Consider the following 20,949-nt stretch of genomic DNA (forward strand, 5'->3'; position numbering starts at 1 on the left):
CAGGCCCCTCCCTGCAGCCTGAGCGGGAGGCCAGCTTGTCACTTGAGTGGCAACTGAGCCGTTGGACGCTTCTTGGTCAAAGACTACAATCGTCTGTTTTGTTTTAGATGAAATTTGACGGTAATTGAGAACAGCAGCCAGCTCACCAGCAAAGAATGCTCAGTGTGCACCTGTAGTCCGGTTTCTGTAAACACAGTGAAAAGCTTCCACGACATGACACACCACACCACCTACCTCCCCTTTCCCATTTTAAAAACAGTTACGACTATCTCAGCTGCCTTCCTGTCAGGTGGCAGGAAATGAAAGATCAGAAAGAGATGAAATGAAAGCTCTGAAGGCCTAGCCTCACCTTCCAAATGTCTTTATTAAAGGGTTCTGAGAAAAGAGCTCACAGTTCTGTCGGGACATCATGGGTTTTGTGTTTTCTGGTCCCTTTATGCCGGCCAGCCTGTACCATGTTTGGTGGAGGACACATTTTCAATGTCTTTTGTCCTAATAGCTGGACAGCCGCTCACCAGAAGAGAGCCGGTTCCCGGTCTTGACAGAGGCTGGTGATGGGCTGGCAGGGTTTCAGGCTTGCTCTCTGCCAAGGCCCAACAGCAAGCTGCGAGTCTGGTCATAAATCCCAAGAAAGATGAAACCTCCCAGACTGATTGCTGCCATTCGAGGGAAGACACCTGCAAATAATCTACGGAAAAAGAGCAGGGGGAAGACCTGAAATCAATCCATCAATCACTCTCTCTTTTCCCCTCCCTCCCTCCCCTCTGTGTGTGAGAGAGACAGTAAGAAACATCAGGGTACCACAGCTGGTTCGACTCAACATCATGCTCATTAACACACACACACACACACACACACACACCCAGCACTGAAAATGCGTTGTGCTTTTTCGTTTAGAATGGCACTACGGTACAGTCCCAGGTAGGCTTGTTGAAATCTGAGTCCAGCTGTTTGCTGGAGAAGTGGCTTAAATACCAAACAGCTGACTTACGAGTATTAGCAATTAAGTTAAGTAACGACTCTCCCAACAATGGTTTTTAAATCGGCCAGACCACTGACTCCAGAGACACTGTTCCCATGTTAGAAATCAGTTCTTTTGAAAGCAGGCCCAGGCTGCTAGCCCACGGTGCTCTCCAGAGGGGTCCTGTGCAGAGCAGGAGATGGTCAGAGAGCCGGGCTGCTCCTCCCAGTAACCCTGGCACTCTGCCCTCAGACACCCACCCATGTGACTAGTCCCCGGTCTCCTTTCCCCTGATTAATCACAAGAGCGACAGTTGGGAAGGTAGCCACTTCCAGACCAGCGTGGTCCACAGCATTCAAGTGGTAACACTAAATTACCCAAGAAAGGGCAAATGAAAACCAGTGAGACTGAACTCTCTTCAGGGATAACGATGCTGAAGTGGGGGCCACACACGGAAGGCAGCCCAGGTGACATGCCCTGCCTGTATTCCTATGGCATTCCTGAGTTACCACTTTCGTGGAGTCCTGGTGTGCCGCTGTGGGTTAATGCGCCGCACTGCTATGTCGGTTTCAACACCAAGGTAAGTGTTCAAGCTCACCAGCTGCTCCTCAAAAACTGTATGCAGGGTCGCTAGGGTTCAGAACCAACTCGATGGCACTTAGCAACCACCACTTTCGCACGCAGAACGCCATTACAAATTTAGAACAACTGCATATATTAGTGAGAAGACGTCTGGTCTAATCTAAGGGAAAAACAAAGCGCTCAGGTTATGGCAACAAAACCCCCACGAGAAGCTAGATGGGTGCTCCCCTAGAGTGAGCACCTCCTCGCTGCAGAACTGGAGGTCAGTACTCGGCAGCTTGAGAAAAACCGGAGACCTACGAGCAGTTTCATGGGATCTCTAGTCCGCTAACAGACTCCAGGGTAAAATGCCACACATGAATTTTAAGAACGTCTTTCTGGTCTAGAAATGATAAAAACGTTAAATAGAAGACCAAAATAAACTTGAAAGGAAAAAGAAAAAAGTTGCTCAGTTCAGTGTCATGCAAACTGCTTAGTCTGAGGCAGCTGGTGAGGACAGACACTAGGAAACTTCTGTTTTGAGGCTACTCTGGCCGGTCAAGGAGAATCATCTCACAGCCCAGCCCAGCCCAGCCCGTCTAGTATAAACAAAGGGTGAGAAGCGAGGTAAGCAGAAGCCGGGATGTGGAGGGCCATCTTACTTATTTGTAAAAGCCAGTGTCTTGTTTGGCTTTTAAGGCTAATGAGCTCAGCTGCACCTGGCAAGAGGCAGATGGAAGCTGTTTATAGTTTCATTGGCTGACAATTGAATGTATTACCATAATGACAGCCTTAAAGTCATTTGTACCGTGAGCATACCCCAACAAAACGGGAGGCTAAGAAGACCAGGAAGGGAGCAGGGCCCTCTCTTCTAGGGACCGAGCACAGGTCACAGGTGATATCAAAGGTACAGCGTTGTTTCGCACACTGCTCACAGCAGAATGAATTCTAACAGGAAAAGCAGGACAGGGTAGTGGGACAAGCAGATGTCTCATCTGCTTCCTGCCGCCTGCACTGAACCAGCACATCGTGTTTCTATTTAGGAAAGGCCGCTAGCAGGGGGAGATGGCTCAAATATGGACACCAGTCATCTGTGAGACTCCGCCTGGAGACACGGTCCAGTGTGAGGTGGGGAGCCCCCGGGGTAGGAAGCTCTGTGACGGAATACCCTCCAATACAAAGGGGCTTCAAAACACTCATGGAAAACGGGTATCTTTCTACTTTCTCCTGAACTGTTGTAGCCCCTCTTGTGTGTGTGTGTGCACGTGAGCACACAAGGAGGAAGACGGGAAGGAAGCTGCATGATGGAAGCAGGCTAATTAACATCCATGTCTACATCAGAGGTCAGACTTGGATTAAGTGAAAGCCACTGTTACCCACAATACTCCACTGAGACCACATGACTTTGGGCTTTGGCACAAATCCCCATCACATTCCCACGGCTGACACACAGTGGGAGAAGGGACACTGGAGCACCCCGCCCTGTGGCACTGCCTGGTGACATCACGTTAAGGACCACCCACTAGACTAGTGGGGCAGGAAAAATCGATCTTCTATTCAAGAAATGGGAGCGCAGTGGCTCCATACCATTAAGCACTGGACTGCAAGTCACGAGGTGGGCAGTTCGAGCCTACCAGCCATTCTGGGAGAACAATGAGGCTTTCTGTTCCCCTGAAGATTTAAAGCCGTGGCAACCCAATACAGGGTCACTATGAGTGGGAACCAATAGTACTTAACAACATTCAAGAAATGTCCACCTCTACAAGCTTTCGGTGGTCACGGTTTTGACAGCCTCAGATAGAATCACTTTTTCATGGAAGGCAAACTCCACAGAAATATATGGAAACAAAACAGAACTGCAGTTGTTAGGTTTGTTACGAGTTTAAAAGCAACAGCAGGCACATGTCTATGTGACCACCTCATTCCTTGAACCACTGAAGAATCTGCTACCTCCCCGTGAACTCCGCTGTCTCTCACGCTTTCTTTGTTAAACGTGGAACTGATGTTAGAATGAATGTGCCCCAGTATGTGGCAAACCCAGATTCCTGGTATACAAGTGCATGCTAGACCTCAGTAATGAATCTCATTATATTCCTCACTGTGAAACTCAGCCTTTCTCTGCAAACCCTTAAGTCCTTCAGACAGGCCTCCCCCGACCCCCGGAGCTGTCACACACCCCAGAACCACCCCCTCTGCTCCCTACTTTTCATACTTGCAGTTGGAGACTTTGAAGAGGAGGTGGGGTTGCTCTCCTCCAAACAGCTTTCCCTGTGACCTAACCTACTTACTTCATGTTCCTCAGGTTATCAAATATGTGAAATTCAAAACCTGCCACCAAATGCACCCCAAAACTACAACCAAATAAGCCATCCCACTCAGCAATGGGGTGAGGCAAGAGCACAAGCATCCCAAGCGGCCCAAAGACCAGGACTCCCTACTCTGCCGCAGTCCTGCTCTCCACACTGGCTCACTCCACCAGGAAGCGGCTGCTTTGCTCCCCCAAACGGCTCCTGGTAGATGATTCTTAGAAACATGTCAGCTTCATAAATTGTAAGAGCAATGCTGAAACAACATTCCCAAGAGAGCTGCTGATGAGATGCTAGAAGTTGCTTACTCAATAGTAAAGAACACTGGCTCTTGAACCTGCAGGTGTCATGCACTGTGGCATGTTGGAGGGAATGTGCAGCTAATAACAGTTAATTCATCCAAACCACAGAGGCTTCCCCCTAACAGCGGTACCCTCACTCACTCAGCATCCCAGCCTTGTGAAAAGCTATTATCTATTTTATTCATGGGAATGCCCTCTAACATTAAGCTAAGTGGCTAAGAATCACTGGGCTGTAAAAATGCACCAACTTGATTGTGCGATATGATCTCATACATTCAACAATGAATGTAACATTTGAATAATATCAAGAAACACATAATAATATAAAAAGACCACTAATGAGGACAAAGAAGTTCTGGTGTTACAGTGGCTAAAGCACTAGGCTGATGGTAAGTCAGTGGTTCAAACTTACCAGCCACTCAGATGGGGAAACCTGGAGCAGCCTGCTTCAGTCAAGATTTACAGGTTCGGGCACCTTATGGGGACGTTCTACTCTACATGGGGTTACTATGAGTCAACAGTGACTTGATGGCATCTGACAACAACTAGGACATAAACAGAAAAAGGGAACACTTTCAGCCATTGTCTCTCTGGCTAAAGTACCCTGGAGGAAAAGAGGAAGAGGCAGTGGAGAGGTAGGCCGACACTGGGCCATTCTCTGGTCCTTACCCTGATATCCCGTGTGTCCGCCAGACACCACACAGAGCAGAGAGTACCTTCCCACTGGCAGTACTGGATCCCGTCTGTAGGAAAAGACAACGGTGAAGTCCGTGACCCCAGGACACGCTCCGGTTCAGGGCTCTCTATCGCCGTCCTCTAGGGTCCACTTCCCAACAGACAAGGCTGCATTGCTCCTCTGTCCTACTCACCCAGGACAGGGCTCTTCACACCCGCACTGACTGGGCCCGTGAGGGGCTTTTCTGAGTGAGTTCTCTCATCAAATCATCAGCAGAGCCACCCAGATTATTCATGTTCTACTTTAACGGAGCTCTGGTAGCGTAGTGGTTACGAATCAGGCTGCTAACCCAAAGGTCGGCAGTTTGAAACTACCAGCGGTTTGCGGGAGAAAGATGAGGCGTTCTGCTCCTGTAAAGATTTACAGCCTCTAAAACCCTGTGCAGGGTCACTATGAGTCGGAACCGACTCCATGGCACTTAACAACTTTAACGGAAGGACGGACGGACGGACAGTGATGTGCTGATCTAAGAAGGATAGGGAATATAACCAGCATAAATGGTACATTTATGAAACGTATTTAACTTACTAAAGAAAGCTATGTTCAATTTAAAACATAACTGGAATGCTTACGTTTGGTCCTGTCAACGTAAATGCTAGAATTCTGCCGTAACTACTCCACAAGGATCTGACTTTTTTTCCTGTTTTTTATTGTTTTAGTTCAGAAATATGTGCATCATTCCCAAGGTTGCTTAGCCTAGAATTTCAAAGGAAACATGTGTATCTTGTAACAGAACCGTAAGCAATTCTGACAAGTGTCCAGACTCGCCTAGTTAAGGCCAAGTATGACCTGCGTTCACAGCCCACGGATGACTTGCTGCATGACTTAGAGCAAGCCGACTTCTCAGAGCCTTAGGCCGGTCCTGAAAATCATCCATCTACAGAAGCGTGACAGTTCCACTGGCACAGAATGAAGGGACCCAGGATTCTGAAGCGTACAATACTAGGTACACACTGGCCACAGTGAATGCTGTGGAGAGCTTTAAACAGCTGACCAGAGCACCTCTGAGAATGCTGGCAGGCGGCTGCCACTGTTTCAGCAGACTGCTCCACTGCTCTATGCACTTTAGAGACACGTGACTATAAATCTATCAGTACCAATAGATGCAGTATGTACCTGTCGGGTCGACATTACCTTATGTCACTCACCTTTGCCAACATAATTCTTGTCTTTGCCACATCTAACGGCGTGGTAACTGCTGCTGCAAATCCACCTGTGCACATCACAACACATGAGGAAGATCATGTTCATAGACTGTATGATGACTTAACAATTTATAGGGCCTCTTAACTCTGGCAAAATACAACCCTGGCACCTACCTTTCCTGATTTGAAACCATTCAGTATCCTGTTGTTCTATTCTTTGGACTGCCTCTTGGTCTATGTACAGGTTTTCCTGAGCACATTTAAGTGTCCTGGAATACCTAATCTTTGCAATGTTATCTATAACCTGTCATGATCCAAACAGTCGGAAGCTTCTGCGTGGACAATATAGCAAAGGTCAACATTTTTCTAGTATGCTCTGCTTTCAGTCAAGATCCATGTGATGTCAGCAATGAGATCGGCTTGGTCCACATCTTCGTCTGAATCTGACTTGAATTTCTAGTAGCCCCCTGTCAATGTACTGTTGCAGCTGTTTTTGAATTACTTTTAGCAAAATTGTATTTGTATGTGATATTAATGATAGTGATCGATGATTTCCACATTCACTGGATCACCTCTTTGGAATGGGCTTCAATCGGTTGTCCAGGTATCTGTCTTCCAAACTTTCTTGGCTAGATGAATGAGGGTCTCTAGTGCTGCTTCAGTTTGTATACTGTCAATTTCAGGGCCTTTCCCCCCCAATATCATCAGTACAGTGTGGGTCATCCTTCAGTATCATTGGTTTTTGATCATATGTCACATCTTGGAATACACACTGACCATTTCTTCTTTTGATGTGTTCTGCATCGTTGAATATTTTGCCTGTTGTTGCTGTTAAGTGCCACCGAGTCGGTTTGGACTCATAGCTATCCTGTATAGGGTTTCTGAGGAGCAGCTGGTGGATTTGAACAGCCACCCTGTGGTTCAAAGTCCAGTGCTGATCCTACAGTGCTATGCCAGAAGTCGTTTTGCCTATAGATTCCATAGTGCAAGTTGAAGCAGACATTTTCTTTTTAGTTCTTTCAGTTTGAGAAATGCTAAGTGTGTTCCTCCCTTTTGGTTTTCTAACAACAAGTCGGCACATTTCATTATGATACTTTGTCTTCTCAAGCTGCCCTTTGAAATTTTCTGTTTAGCACTTTGACTTCCTCATTTCTTCATTCACTTTAGCATCATTATGCTGGGGAGCAAAGTTCACAGCATTTTCTGACATCCATTTTGGACTTTTCTTTGTAATGATCTTTTGCTCTCTTTCTGTATGATGATGTTCTTGATGTCATTCCAAAGCAATTCTGGTCTTCGGTCATTAGTGTCTAATGCTTCAAATCTGTTCTTCAGATGGTCTCTAAATTTAGGTGACTATGTTCAAAGTCATAGTTCGGCTTTTGTGGACTTGCTTTAATATTCTTCAGCTTCAGTATGAACTTGTTGTTATAGCTCGAGATGACAAAGTCAGGAATTATAATATAAAGTCAAGAAAAATATACAAAGAACTGGAGTTATACAATAAAAAGGGAAGAAAACACTCCACATTTCTCCATCCCAAATAACTGAAAATAAATTGAGCCTCCAAAGCCTGGAGTTACCAGACTGAATGATTCCATGGGCAAAATACTGAAGGATGCAGGTAGCCTCACTGGAAGATGGAAGAAATCCAGAGTCACTGTACCAAAGAGAACTGACAATATTCAACCATTTCAAGAGTGAGCTTATGATTACGAACAGAGGGAATTAACAGGTTCAAGCTGCTCGGAAGGCACTGGTGCAAAACAAGGGTCCAACAATTGAAGGAAAACAAATTGAAATGTTTCCATAAACTGATGCAGTGCTGAAGGCAGTCACTACGCCCAGAAATTTGTAGAACAGCTACCTGCTCTACCGACTAAAGTGATCCACGTCTATACTAATTCAAAGAAAGGTGACCCAATTTAAATCATCAAACAATATAATTAATACCCCACACAAATAAAATTGCAAACTTTGTAAATCATCATTCAATTCAAAACAAAAGAGAGAAAAAGAAGATTTAACCAGTACACCAACAGAGAGGCGCTAGAAAATCAATACGGATGAGAAGAGGACACTGGCAAGGGACAGTACTGCTGACCTCAGATGGATCTAGGCTGAAAGCAGAGAATACTAGCAAGATGTTTGTCTGTGCATTGTTGATTATGCAAAAGACATTCAACTGTGTAGATAATAACAAACTATGGCTAACATAGCAAAGCATGTGACTTGCAGAACACTCCATGGTGCTCATGAGAAACCAGGAGGTAGTCGTTCAAACAACACAATGGCTTAAAGTCAGGGAAGGTGTGCAACAGGGTTGTAGCCTTTCACTAGACTTACTCAGTCTGTAAACTAAGCAAATAATCAGAAAAGCTAGATTGTATGAAGAACATGGCATCACTATTGGAGGAAGAATTATTAACAGCCTGTGACATGCAAATGACACAATTTGCCTTGCTGACAGAGAAGAGAACTTGCAATACTTACTGATGAAAATCAAAGACCACAGAATTCAGAATGGGTGCACCTCAGTATAAAGGAAACAAAAATCCCCACACCTGGACCAATAAATAATATCTCGATAAACAGAGAAAAGACTTCATTTTGCTTGGATCCACAATTAACACTCACGGGAGCAGCAGTCAAGAAGTCAAATGATGTATTTCATTCGGCAATCTGCTGCTCAAGACCTCTTTAAAGTGTTGACGAGCATGATGTCAGTTTGAGGACTAAGGTGCATGAGACCCAAGCCATGGTATTTTCAACTGTCTCATACACCTGTGAGAGTAGGATAACGAATAAGGTAGACCAAAGAAGAACTGATGCATTGAGTTATGGTGTTAGGGAAAAGTATGAAACTGCCAGGAACAAACAACACACTTTCCACCCTAAGAAGCCCTGAGGAGATACACCAAAGGATCTCAAAAATCAACAGCTCAAAAGTCTTCCTAACATTTCAGCTTGTATAAGCCAGGGTGAAGCAGGCATTTATAAAGGAACAGTTGAACAGAACATGTGTGAGATAGGGATGTTCCCAAAATAGCTTCCTCAATTGTGTGGCATGTGGACAAGAAGCACTTGATCTCTGCTAAATACCTTTCTAATTATGTTGACAAAATAAGATTGTTACATTGTACCTCTTTCATCTGGTTACATTTATGATGTCAGTGACTTTTAAAAAGATGTCCTATATGGGTTGCCCAGGAATGACACATTCTTGAGGAGGATTAACTAACATGGGTGCTAGAATCCCCTTTATCACTGCATTATGAATCCCCTTTACCACTACATTTTGAATACGGGAAACACATTCTTCCACATTCAAAAGTTGTCTGCAATTCAGAGACATGCTAAATTTCACGTCTTTACAACTAAGGATCTGCTCTGTAAACCTTCACTCAATTCACAATAAAAGATTTAAAAAAAAAATTAATGTGTATAGTCACGAAATCTTACTTCTATTATTACTTTTTAAGCCACAGATCCTGTCTTAGAGTAAAATAATTTTAATTATAGAAAATAATCCAAGAAGACTTCATCCATGCAACAGAAAAGAGGAAGTAAAATAACGAGAGAGGAGTAAAGGAAGGAAGGAGAGGAAGGGAGGGGTCAGTCAATGAACCCACACTACCCCAGAATTTCCCAGCCACAAACATTCTGTATGACTTTGTTTCCCTTACTGACTGTGAGGTCCAGCAAGACTTTGCATGAAAAAACCCTTCTTTGGAGTCAGGAAGACCAAAGCTTAAATCTCTGCTGGAAGTGACTATTCTTTAAAGGGCCTTATGAGAACACTCCTGGTGTGGCGCTATAGGATAAACATTGGACTGCAATCCACAAGGTCGGTGGTTCATGCCCACCAGTTGCTCCTTGGAAACCCTGTACAGGGTTGCTATGAGTTGGAACCGACTCAACAGCGCTTCACAGTAACAACACTGAGAACTGAAGTACTCTCATCTCTCCATTTTACAGATGGAGACTCGGAAGCTTAGAGTTTGCTGGCAGAGCTGAGGGTATTGAGTCACCCTGTCTCTAGGACCCGAGCTCTTGGCCACTGGCCTCCTACTGGCCTCAGTTTTCTCATCTGTGAAGTACAGATACTTTTATCTACTTCCTACAGCAGGGTTAAATAAACTATGCCTGGCCCATAGTATCCAAGAAGGACTCTTTTCTGGGTAGGCAGGGACACGTGAGTTTTTGTCCTATGCTAGCCGAGCACACACAGTAAGTAGGTCCCTAAGCCTAGGTGACATGGACAATGCAACAGTCTGGAATTTGTACAAACTGAAGATTACAACTTGCTCTCTCAAAGGGAGGAAGGAGCTGCTATCTGGGGCGTGCTTCCCCAAGCCAGCACTGTCCTGGTCATTTGCCCTGGTCATTTTTACTGCTTACCTCAGGTGCATAGATATATCTATGAAGGATCCCTGGTAGTACAGTGGTTAAAGCACTCAGCTGCTAACCCAATGGTTGGCGGTTTAAACCTACCAGCTGACCTGTGGAAACTGTACCCGTAAAGACTTACAGACTCAGGAACTGTAAGGAAGCAGTTCTACCTTGTCTTAGAGAGTCACGATGAGTCAGCATGGACTTGAGGGCAGCAGGTTTTCTGGTGTTTTTTTCAGAGATCTTTCTCCTGTTATACAGACAATTTGCCCAGACCCACACTGCTTACAGAGGGCCAGAACTCCAACTTAGGCCCATCTTGGCTCCAACAGTAGTACTCTTTGCAATAAATAATGGATTGGGAGACAAAATTTAAGAGTTAAGGCTCAGAGGTGCACATACTATTCTCATGCTATTTGAAAATGTTCACAAACTGTCCTAAACCAACCAAAAAACCCTACGGATTGCCAGGTAAGATCACTTGTCCCTCGACTGATCATGCAAATTTTGATGTTGAAAACTGTCTTTAAAATACCTTTGGATGTAGCAAATCACACTTATTCTGGCTACGCAGTCTTACCCTCCCTTCAGTGTGAGATGCCTGTGTATATATTCTCTCAGGGACTTATGAAGGTCAACAATCTGCTTCAATAAAGTAATATGAAGAAAAGTTACAAACATACACAAGCTGGCACAGGTCCTAATTTTACTACCATAACAGAAACTGTGCTTTATGTAAGTTATTAAGAAATCAACTGGAATGTCTTGAAATATTAAAGATTTCTTTAATTTGAAATGTCACCATGTTTTTAAGAGGCTCCAACAACAACATGTGAAGATAATGAAACTGACAAGGTGATCATAATGGGGGGGGGGTCTGTTACAGTGTGGTTATGTCTACACTTTCCCTAAAGGACTGTAAACTACCCGTTATAAATATAAGGAGCTTATTAGCATCTGAGATCGGAAATAATTACTGGTACAGCAGTTGTAGGATTTCTCAGTGTGAAAAACCATTTCTTAGGGCCTCCTCTAGTGTGAACTTTTCACTGTATGTCAGGGAGACTGATTTCAAAGACTGATTCAGGGAAAGTAAACCTCTACCAAGAAACTACTTCTCAGGTGTTCTTGGGAACAAATGCAGAGATTTTCATTTGACATCGTAGACAAAGAAGCCACCTTCCTTCCTACAACACTAGGCCGGGAGCGGTCACTTCCAGACGGCAGATGGGAATGGTGGAGAGCAGTGGAGCCCGAGCCTGGCGAACCCCACCGCCACTCAGAATCCCCACTCACTGGTCCCTCCTCTGACTCATCAGGAGGGGTAATAGCAACTTCAGGCACGGCTCTGCAAGATCTGCAAGTAAGGGTGCTGATCCAGAGAACTTTACAGACCTAACAACACATGTTCTGTGCTTTAAAAGCTGTGTTGACTCTTCTAATTTGTTAACCCTTTTCAACTGACTCTACTATTTTAAGCCATGGGGAGCCCTCTCCTCTTCTCTTTTAGGGGCTATTGTTGTTGTTGGTAAGTCATAGGGACTGAGTATAGGGTTATCAAGGAGAAGCTGGCGGGTATGAACTTGTGCTTATTCTACAGTGCCACACCAAGAGTCCTCATATGGGACTAGAGGACATAGGTAGTAGGTGTTTATTATGTGATACGGATCACAAAACACTAGGATACCAACTATCACTATGGTAGTAAAAATCAAAATGACTTAGGCTGCCTAACGGTTTTCTATTTAGAAGTTAATTTTAAACTAGGAAGTTGGCACAGGTCCTTTAACTTTTCCCAGTTTAACCCCTGACCAGGAGCCAAGGGAATTTATGAGCATGACAAGCCATCAGCACCTCCAATCTCAAGAGATGTTTGGAGGGGTTTGTGCCAAGTAGTTTCCAGAACAAGCGTGGACAAGGGAGAATGCCGAGGATGGCATGGAGAATGGGTCATCTGCAACGAGTTAACCAATTTCAACTCGGGAAAACATGCATGGATGAGAATATGATTTCTGCCTCACCAGCAAGTTTTATCGCTGCCTTCAGGGCCACAAGGGTCAGAAAGCTTGACATGTATATCCATCAGGTCTGGAAGGAACTATCCAGGAGGGCCAGTCCTTGGTCAGTTCTCCACACTGTGTACGGTACACTGCTACAACAGATTCTTACAGAATATCACTCTGTCACCAATCCAGTATACTTTCAAGCAATGTTTATCCTCCAGAAGGTTCTAAAATCCTAACCTTATTCCTCCGGATCAACATTTGTACCAAATACAATTTCAAAACACAAAAGGATGTCATTAAGAAATACACTTACTTTGTTATTTTATCTGTTGCTAAATATCTATGGATTCACTGACAAGTTAACGATATTTTTCCAAACCTTGGAAACACTCTTTCACTTATTAGAACCTGAGCTGGAACCCAAAACGACTACATGAGAAGCAGTAACAATATCGACTGATTTTAGTAATCCACTGCACCCTTTGCGACTGATACGATAAATGACTGAAATGATAATAAAAAGTCATTTTCTAGGTGTCGGTTGTTTTTATCGAAATGGTTTTAATTCCCTACATCTATCCAATTTGAAAGAAGCTCTGGTAGCACAGTGGTTACGAATCGGGCTGCGAACCTTAAGGTCAGCAGTTTGAACCTCCCAGCTGTTCCATGGGAGAAAGATGAGGCTTTCTGCTCCTGTAAAGATTATATGGATGCAAAAGCTGGGCAGTGAATAAGGAAGACTGTAGAAGAATTGATGCCTTTGAGTTGTGGTGTTGGAGGAGACTCAAAGTGTCATGGACTGCCAAAAGACCCAATAGATCTGTTTTGGAAGAAGTGCAGCCAGAGTGCTCCTTGGAGGCCAGGATGGCTAAGCTTCGTCTCTCATACTTTGGACATATTGTCAGGAGGGAACAGTTGCTGGAGAAGGATGTCATGCTGGGTAAGGTGGAGGGTCAGAGAAAAAGAGGAAGACCCCCAATGAGATGGATAGGCCAGGTGGTATCATTGATGGACTCAAGTGTGGCAGCGGTAGTGAGGTTGGCCCAGGATCGGACATTGTTTCGTTCTGCTGTGCATGGGGTCTCTATGAGTCGGTTCTGACTCGATGCCACCTGACAACAACAACAACAACAACAACAACAAAACATTTACAGCCTCGGAAACCCTGTACAGGGTTACTATGGGTTGGAACCGACTTGATGGCACATAACAACAACAACGACGACATCCAATTTGAAGATTACAAAATACTACTACGTACCTGATCTCATTTAACCCTGGAGGCAATTCCCTTGCAGATCGCCGATGTGAACCTACCAACCACGCTGTGGGAGAAAGCTGTGGCATACTGCTCATGTGAAAACCAAAGCCTTGGAAACCCTGCTCTGTCCTACAGGGGCTTTATGAGTTTGAACCAACTTGATGGCAATGGGCTTCTTTGGTCGGGTTTGCAATCACTTACAGTCCAAGGTTTGATGTGAGTAAATTGGTTTACTCATTCCCTGTTGTTACTGTTAGGTGTCATTAAGCCGGCTCCCACTCAGAGTGACCCCATGCACAGACAAGGGAACCCTGGCCAATCCTGCACCTCCTTCACAACCGTGGCTCTGCTGGCGTCCACTGCTGCTGCCATGGTGTCAATCTCATTGGCGGTCTTCCTCTTTTTCACCAAACTTCTGACTTTTCCATGCATAATGTCCTCCAGGGACTGGTTCTTCCTGATAATATGCCCAAACTATGAAGTTTGAAGTATGAAGTATTCTTGCCTTGGTACTTCTAATATTTTTCTCCAACACCATAACTCAAATCCATCAGCTCGTCTATAGTCTTTCCTATTTGCATCTAACTTTCACATGCATATAAGGCAACTGAAAATACGAAGGCTTGGGTCAGAAAAATCTTAGTGCTCACACTAGTATCTTTGCCCTTAAAACCTGTTCTGGTGTGAGTCTTGGTATGAGTTCTGGTGAGTCCTGGTGTGGTGCTGTGGGGTAATACACCAGACTGCATAGCCATTCAAACTGCAAGGTTGGCAGTTCAAGCTCACCAGCTACTCCTAAGAAACCCTATACAGGGTCGATATGGGTTGGATCCGACTCAATGCCATTTAACAATAACAAAACTTGTTCAGCTGATTTGCCTACTTCAATACATCATTCGAGTTCTTGATACTGCTTCCATGGGTGTTGACTATGGATCCAAACAAAATCAAGTCTTTGACAACTTCAGTGTTTTCTCCATTTATCATGGTGTTATTTACTGGTCCACTTGTGAGGATTTTGTTTTTTTTTTAACACTGAGTTACAATCCAAACTAAAGGCTGTGGTCTTTGATCTTCATCAGGACAGGATTTTAAGTCTTCTTTGCTATCAGCAAACAAGGTTGTTAATGAGACTTCCTCCAATCCTGATGCCACACTCTTCTTCATAAAATCCAGTCTCAAGATTATTTGCTCAGCATACAGATTGAATAAGTATGGTGCACACCTTTTCTGAGTTTAAACCCTTCAGTATCCCCTTGCTCTGGTCCAATGGCTGAATCTTAGTCTATGTACAGGTTCCTCATACACACAATGAAGTGGTCTGGAACAGCCATTCTTTACAATGTTTTCCAGAGTTTGTCATGATCTCAACAGTCAAAAGCCTTTCAATAGTCAATAGAACACGAGTAAACATCTTTCTGATATTCTCTGCATTCGGCAAAGATCCATCTGATTTCATCAATGATATCCCTAGTTCTAGGTTCTCTTTTGAATCCAGCTTGAGTTTTTAGCAGTTACCTGTCAATGCACTGTTGTAGCCATTTTTATATGATCTTTAGCAAAATTTTACTTGAATGTGATAGTAATCATGTTTAATTATTTTTTAATTTCATTGGTCCATCTTTCTTTGGAATGGACACAAATATAGATCTCTTCCAAAAGCTGCCTCCAGTGCTCTATCAGTTTATTGAAAGATTTCAACTTTTGTTCTGTCAATTCCTAGACCTTGTGTTTTTGCCACTAACCTTCAGTGTAAATTGGGACTTCTTGTTTTATTTAGTACTATCAGTTCTTGATCATATGCTGCCTCTTGAAATGCAGGAACATCGACCATTTCTTTTTGATACTGTGACTCTGTGTATACCTCCCATCTTCTATTGATGCTTTCTATATTGTTCAATATTTTGTCCATGTTATTAAATGCTGTGGTGTCGGTTCTGACTCATAGCGACCCTGTATCGGGTTTCTAAGAAGCACCTAGTGAGTTTGAGCCGCTGACGCTGCAGTTCAAACCAACCTTGCGTAAAAGTGCTTACCTACAGCACCACACCAAGACAACCCACAGAACCCTCTAACACTGGAAGGCAAGGCTTGAAGTTCTATTCCACTGCTTTCAACTTAAGAAATGCTGAGCATGTTCTTTCTTTCCTTTTGGATTTCTAGCTCCAGGTCTTTGCACATTTCATTAGAATACTTGACTTTGTTTTCTTGAGCTGCCCTTGGAAATTTTCTGTTCAGCTATTTTATTTCCTCATTTTCCCCATTTGCTTTAGCATGTCTACACTGCAGAGCAACTTTCCGAGTCTTTTCTGACATCCATTTTGGTCTTTTCTTTCTTTCTTATTAAGGACTTTTGGCTTTCTGTCTATACTGTCTTCTTGATGTCACTCCACAACTCTTCTGGTCTTTGGTTATTAGTGTCTAATTCATAGAGTCGGTTCTTGAGATGATCTCTAAATTCAGGTAGGATATGTACAAAGTCAAATTTTGGTTCTCACTGACCTGTTCTAATTTTCTTCAGCTTCACCCTGAACTTGCATATGAGCAATTGATGGTCTGTTCCGCAGTCGGTGTCTGGCCTTATTTTTTGGCTGATGACATTGAGCTTTTCCACCAACTCTTTCCACAGACACAGTCAATTTGATCATTTGATTCCTTTGTATTCTATCTGACAAGGTCCAAGTGCCTTTCATGTTGTTTAAAACCGGTATTTGCAACGAAGAACTCATTAGTCTTGCAAAATTCTATCATGCAGTCTCCAGCATAGTTTCCAACTAGAGATCCTTCTTTTTTGTTTCCAGCCTATGCATTCTTACCACCAGGAGTCTGTACTTCAAAGACAGTCCTTGAAATGCTCCTTGTGATGATTAGTGCTACACCATTCCTTTTGAATTTATTGTCCTCAGCATGGTCACCGTATTATTATCAGATTCAAAATGACCAACACTCATCTATTTCAGCTCATAATGCCTACGATATCTATCTTTACTTGTTCCATTTCATTTTTGATAGCTTTCGATTTTCCTAGTTTTATACTTGGTACATTCCAAGTTTCAATTATTAATGAATGTTTGCAGCTGTTTCTCAATTTGAGTTGTGCCCCATTAGCAAGTGAAGGTCCCAATAGCTTTACTCCATTCACATCATCATGGTGACTCTACTTTGAGGAGGCAGCTTTTCCCCAGTTGCACCTGAAGTGCCTTCCAATCTGAGGGGCTCAACTTCTGCTATTTACCAGTTTATCATTGGCTAAACAGTCCGAATTTGGCTGCCTCTCTGTCTTCCTAGTCTGTCTTAGTCTGCAAACTCAGCTGAAACCTGCCCGCAAGGGTGACCCTGCTGGTTGAGAAAATACAGGTGGTACAGCTTCAAGCATCACAGCCACACGCTAGCCACCACTGTACAACAAAAGGACAGAGCAATGCTAGGACTGCTTATTTAACTGCAACCGTGTAAATCAGATAGCTCAGCCTGCACAAGTGTGTGGCCTGGGGCCCAACACTCCCGTCACCTGGTGATGTCCTCAGCAGTCCAGGACTTGCTGCACTGATCATAAGGCCACCTTAAGGGAGCATTCAATAGACGGCTGATCAAAGTGGATTTATCACTTTCTATCTAAATGTCTTGTTGCTAAGTATCAGCGAGTCAGTTCTGACTCAGAGTGACCCTGTACAGTTTCCAAGGAGTGGTTGGTGAGTTTGAGGCACCGACCTTGTGGTTCTAGTCGACCGTGTGGTCCAGCACTTGATCCCACAGTGCCACTGCTTAGTATACAGCATGTTTCAGAAACAGGAATTGTTCTGTTTGCAAATGTTCTTAATAAATACTGTATTTGCAAGCAAATCTTTGAATTCACTTCTTAATGTGTGGGACCAGAGAAATCTATTTCTTCTATCAACATATGGAAGAGTTTTAGAACTGTGGCCTTTCTTTCTCCAGGATGACTACGTTCCTGTCATGCTCACTTTATCCCCAGGGCCCAGGAGGCAGTCAACAGAAACCCACATTCTTCTTAGGGACTGAGGGGTAATGACCCTGACCCCTGGAAAATGAATCAAGACCACCTACTCATTTAACACAGCGAAGGGCTTTGTGTCATGTGGAAACAATTATCTATCATCATAAATCTGGGTTGGCTTCATGTCTAGAGGCAAGTTCCTTCTTTCTGATGATCAATTCCACAAGTCAAACAGCTCCATTTATTAATAGAGAATCCTATTAAATGTATGTTTTCCGAATTCCTAATACTTACAGCAAAAACTCCAATCCAACCACCATTCAACAAAATGGAAAAGAATTCTTTTCCAATAAAGTTAACATCCCAAGCCCACATGTCTCAATTTACTGACTTTGTCTCTAAAGTGGCAGTTTGCAATTTTTCAGCAAATTTCCATTTTGTTTTATTCAATGGGAATTCTGATATGCCTTTATCTCTCGTTGGTTGTTAAAGCTACTACCACTTAATAAATCCTCTACGGCATCTGAGTTCTCATTAAAACCTCGGTGGAAAATTCACATGGCTGCTCGAGTGATGGATAACACAATATTGCATATTGTCACTTTGCTCTTGGTTTAATGTCTAGAAAATGCTCTAACGTTAAGATCACCATATTCTCTACACAGAACCCTTAAGCCTTGGGTAAACTGTGGAGTATCCTTTGCTCTCCTGACACCAGGTAATCCACAGCGTTGTCAAGCATGTCAGATGAACTGTGAATCACTGCCTTCTGCAGAAACTGCTTAACCCCCGGCGTAGTGCTCCCGGCAGACAGCTGCACAGCTAACTCTGCCCCCTCCGCTAGCTTCTTTCCAAAGAAGGGCTTATAAATCATCTTTAAGATAATCTAAGGGCCTGAGTGAAGGCTTTAATCAAGATGAAAAGAAAAAGAAAAATTTGTCAAAAACAAATTGGTTGTCTTTCAAGTAGACACCTTTTGAGCAGTTTCCCCACCCCCACCACCAAGACTTTCTTTTCTCAAACAGCTAGTGGGGCTGTCTTCATCTAAACAATGTGGAATTGCTGAAGAATGTTGGTTTTGCATTGTTAATATTCTTGAGTTTTCCTCCTGCCCCCCTCCCCCGCCCCATTTTTCCCAGTATAATAGAATCCTCTGCACCTGCAAAAGCTCCACAGACTGCTGACTGCCAAGAATCCACCGCATGCTCCTGCCTCCAGCACCATAGTACCTGTGTTGGAAGAGAAAGAAAAATACAAGTTATTAAATATTGGAGTTTATCGGAACCTCCTGTGTGTTAGCTCTGGGGATGGGAACTTGAAGTGAGATGCTATTTTGGTGACATTCTTCAGTGATGACAAAATTAACTTTCCCAAGGACTTCACTGCATTCTAAGTGACAGAAGTGAGGGACACAATTTTCAAGGAACATGTATGATACACACAGATACACTTACATCTGTGTCTACATGGACAGATAAAAATAAAAGATGTCCGTACCTTAAGAAAATACAACACTAGGTATCTCTCAGGTAAATCTATAAACACCTAATTTACAAATTAGTCCACAACAGTGTGCAAAATTATTCCTAAATCGTACAATATTTATGTGTTTTTTATGTTACTTATCAATTTAAACTTTCCTTTTATGCTTTTCATGTAACAGGCTCTGCATTATACAAACACCAATGCCAAGTTTCAAACAGAGCAATGTGATCGCAGACATTTGCCTTGCTCCCGGTGTTTAGTAGGAAACAAGATAGAATCACATAAAATGGTGAATAATGCGATGATCTAATCTCTTCACATATATTAAAACCCACAATCCTCAAGCATTACATACTGTTCTTATCTATTCAGGGTCGCTATGAGTTGGAACCGACTTGATGGTACTTAACATCAACAACAACAATCCTTCGAGTATAAATAGATATGATTGAATTAGTATTAAATGATAAGGACTCTTAGACAAGTTTATCAAAGACTTACTCTCAAGTATTGTTGTATTTTATAATAAATTGCTCAATATAATAAATTGCTCATTTCTCAGGCTACCTAGCAGCAAGAGACTGCACTTGTTTTTTTTTTTGAAATAATATTTTATTGTGTTTTCTGTGAAGATTTACATAGCAGTTTTGATTCTCATTCAACAAATTTTACAATGCTATTTGGTTCCATTCTTTATAATGTGTAAACAATCTCATTATTTCCATTCTGGCTGTTCGGTTTCCATTCATCAAGCTTGTCTACCTCCTTATGTTCTCGTATTTGTTTTAAAGTTAATTGTTGAGCACTTAGTTTCATGTGGGTGCTTTTGAAAAGGAGCACAGTATTTACAAGTGACACACACTATTTTTTAGCTGATCTGCTATTTGGCTACACGTTGATCTCAGGGGCTAGTTTTGGTTCAAGGCTGCATTTTTTTTTCCCCAATAGCTTTTTTATCATGAATTGACTGAAGGTGTGCATACAAGATCTCCAGTTTTACATTCAACAAATCATACTCTGTTTCATCTCAATGACTGCAATCCCCTCCATGAAACCATAGTCATCCTGTTTCCTCCCTGTGGGGTTGCATTTTTTATTTTAACAGCTGTACTGAGGGATAACTGACATCCAATAAAGTACATATATTTAGATATTTAGAGTATGCAATTTGATACATTCTGACATATACACAACATATACATACACGCCCATGAAACCACTGCTTGAATTAAAATAATTTATATCATTTTTTTAAATTGTTGAGTAATAATCCACTGCACAGATGCATATACCACAATGTGTTTATACTTTCAATTATTAATAAGCCTCTTGGTTGTTTCCAAGTTAGAGCTATCACAAATAAACATGCTATGAATTTTTGTATATAAGTGTTTATATGAACACACATGTTCATTTCTTTTGAGTAAATACAAGAAGGCTTCAAAAAGTTCATGAAAATATGAAATGAAATTGAAAGTTAGTGGAATTTTTCCATCAACTTTTTGAAGTCCCCTAATATCTGGACAATGAACAAGGAAGACTTTAGAAGAATTGATGCACTTGAGCTACGGTTAGGAGGAGAATATTACAGGTACCATGGACCGCTAGAAGAACAAACAAATCTGTGTTGGAAGAAGTACAGCCAGAATGCTCCTTGGAAGCCAGGATGGCCAGACTTCGTCTCTCACATTTTGGACAGATTATCAGAAGGGACCAGTCCCTGGAGAACACATGATGCTTGGGAAAGTGGATGGATGGTCAGGGACAAAGAGGAAGACCACCAACAAGATGGACTGGCACAGTGGCAGCCGAAATGGGCTCAACTTTAGCAACCAT

At 42.8% G+C, this 20,949-nt stretch overlaps 1 protein-coding gene across 1 annotated transcript in view; it reads right to left on the reverse strand.

The window, feature by feature from the left end:
• Positions 1-570: 570 nt before the first annotated feature.
• The window catches only part of SLC25A26 (solute carrier family 25 (S-adenosylmethionine carrier), member 26), a 232,476-nt gene continuing 212,097 nt past the window's right edge, over positions 571-20,949 (reverse strand). Inside the window, exons 7-10 of the mRNA XM_006865649.1 lie at positions 18,788-18,857; positions 6,015-6,079; positions 4,800-4,873; positions 571-688 (exon numbers count right to left, since the gene is read on the reverse strand). Of these exons, the coding sequence (XP_006865711.1) occupies positions 571-688; positions 4,800-4,873; positions 6,015-6,079; positions 18,788-18,857 (327 nt within the window). The remainder of the gene's footprint in view (positions 689-4,799; positions 4,874-6,014; positions 6,080-18,787; positions 18,858-20,949) is intronic.

This window comes from Chrysochloris asiatica, unplaced genomic scaffold, assembly GCF_000296735.1.
Source record: "Chrysochloris asiatica unplaced genomic scaffold, ChrAsi1.0 scaffold00080, whole genome shotgun sequence".
NCBI lineage: Eukaryota > Metazoa > Chordata > Mammalia > Afrosoricida > Chrysochloridae > Chrysochloris > Chrysochloris asiatica.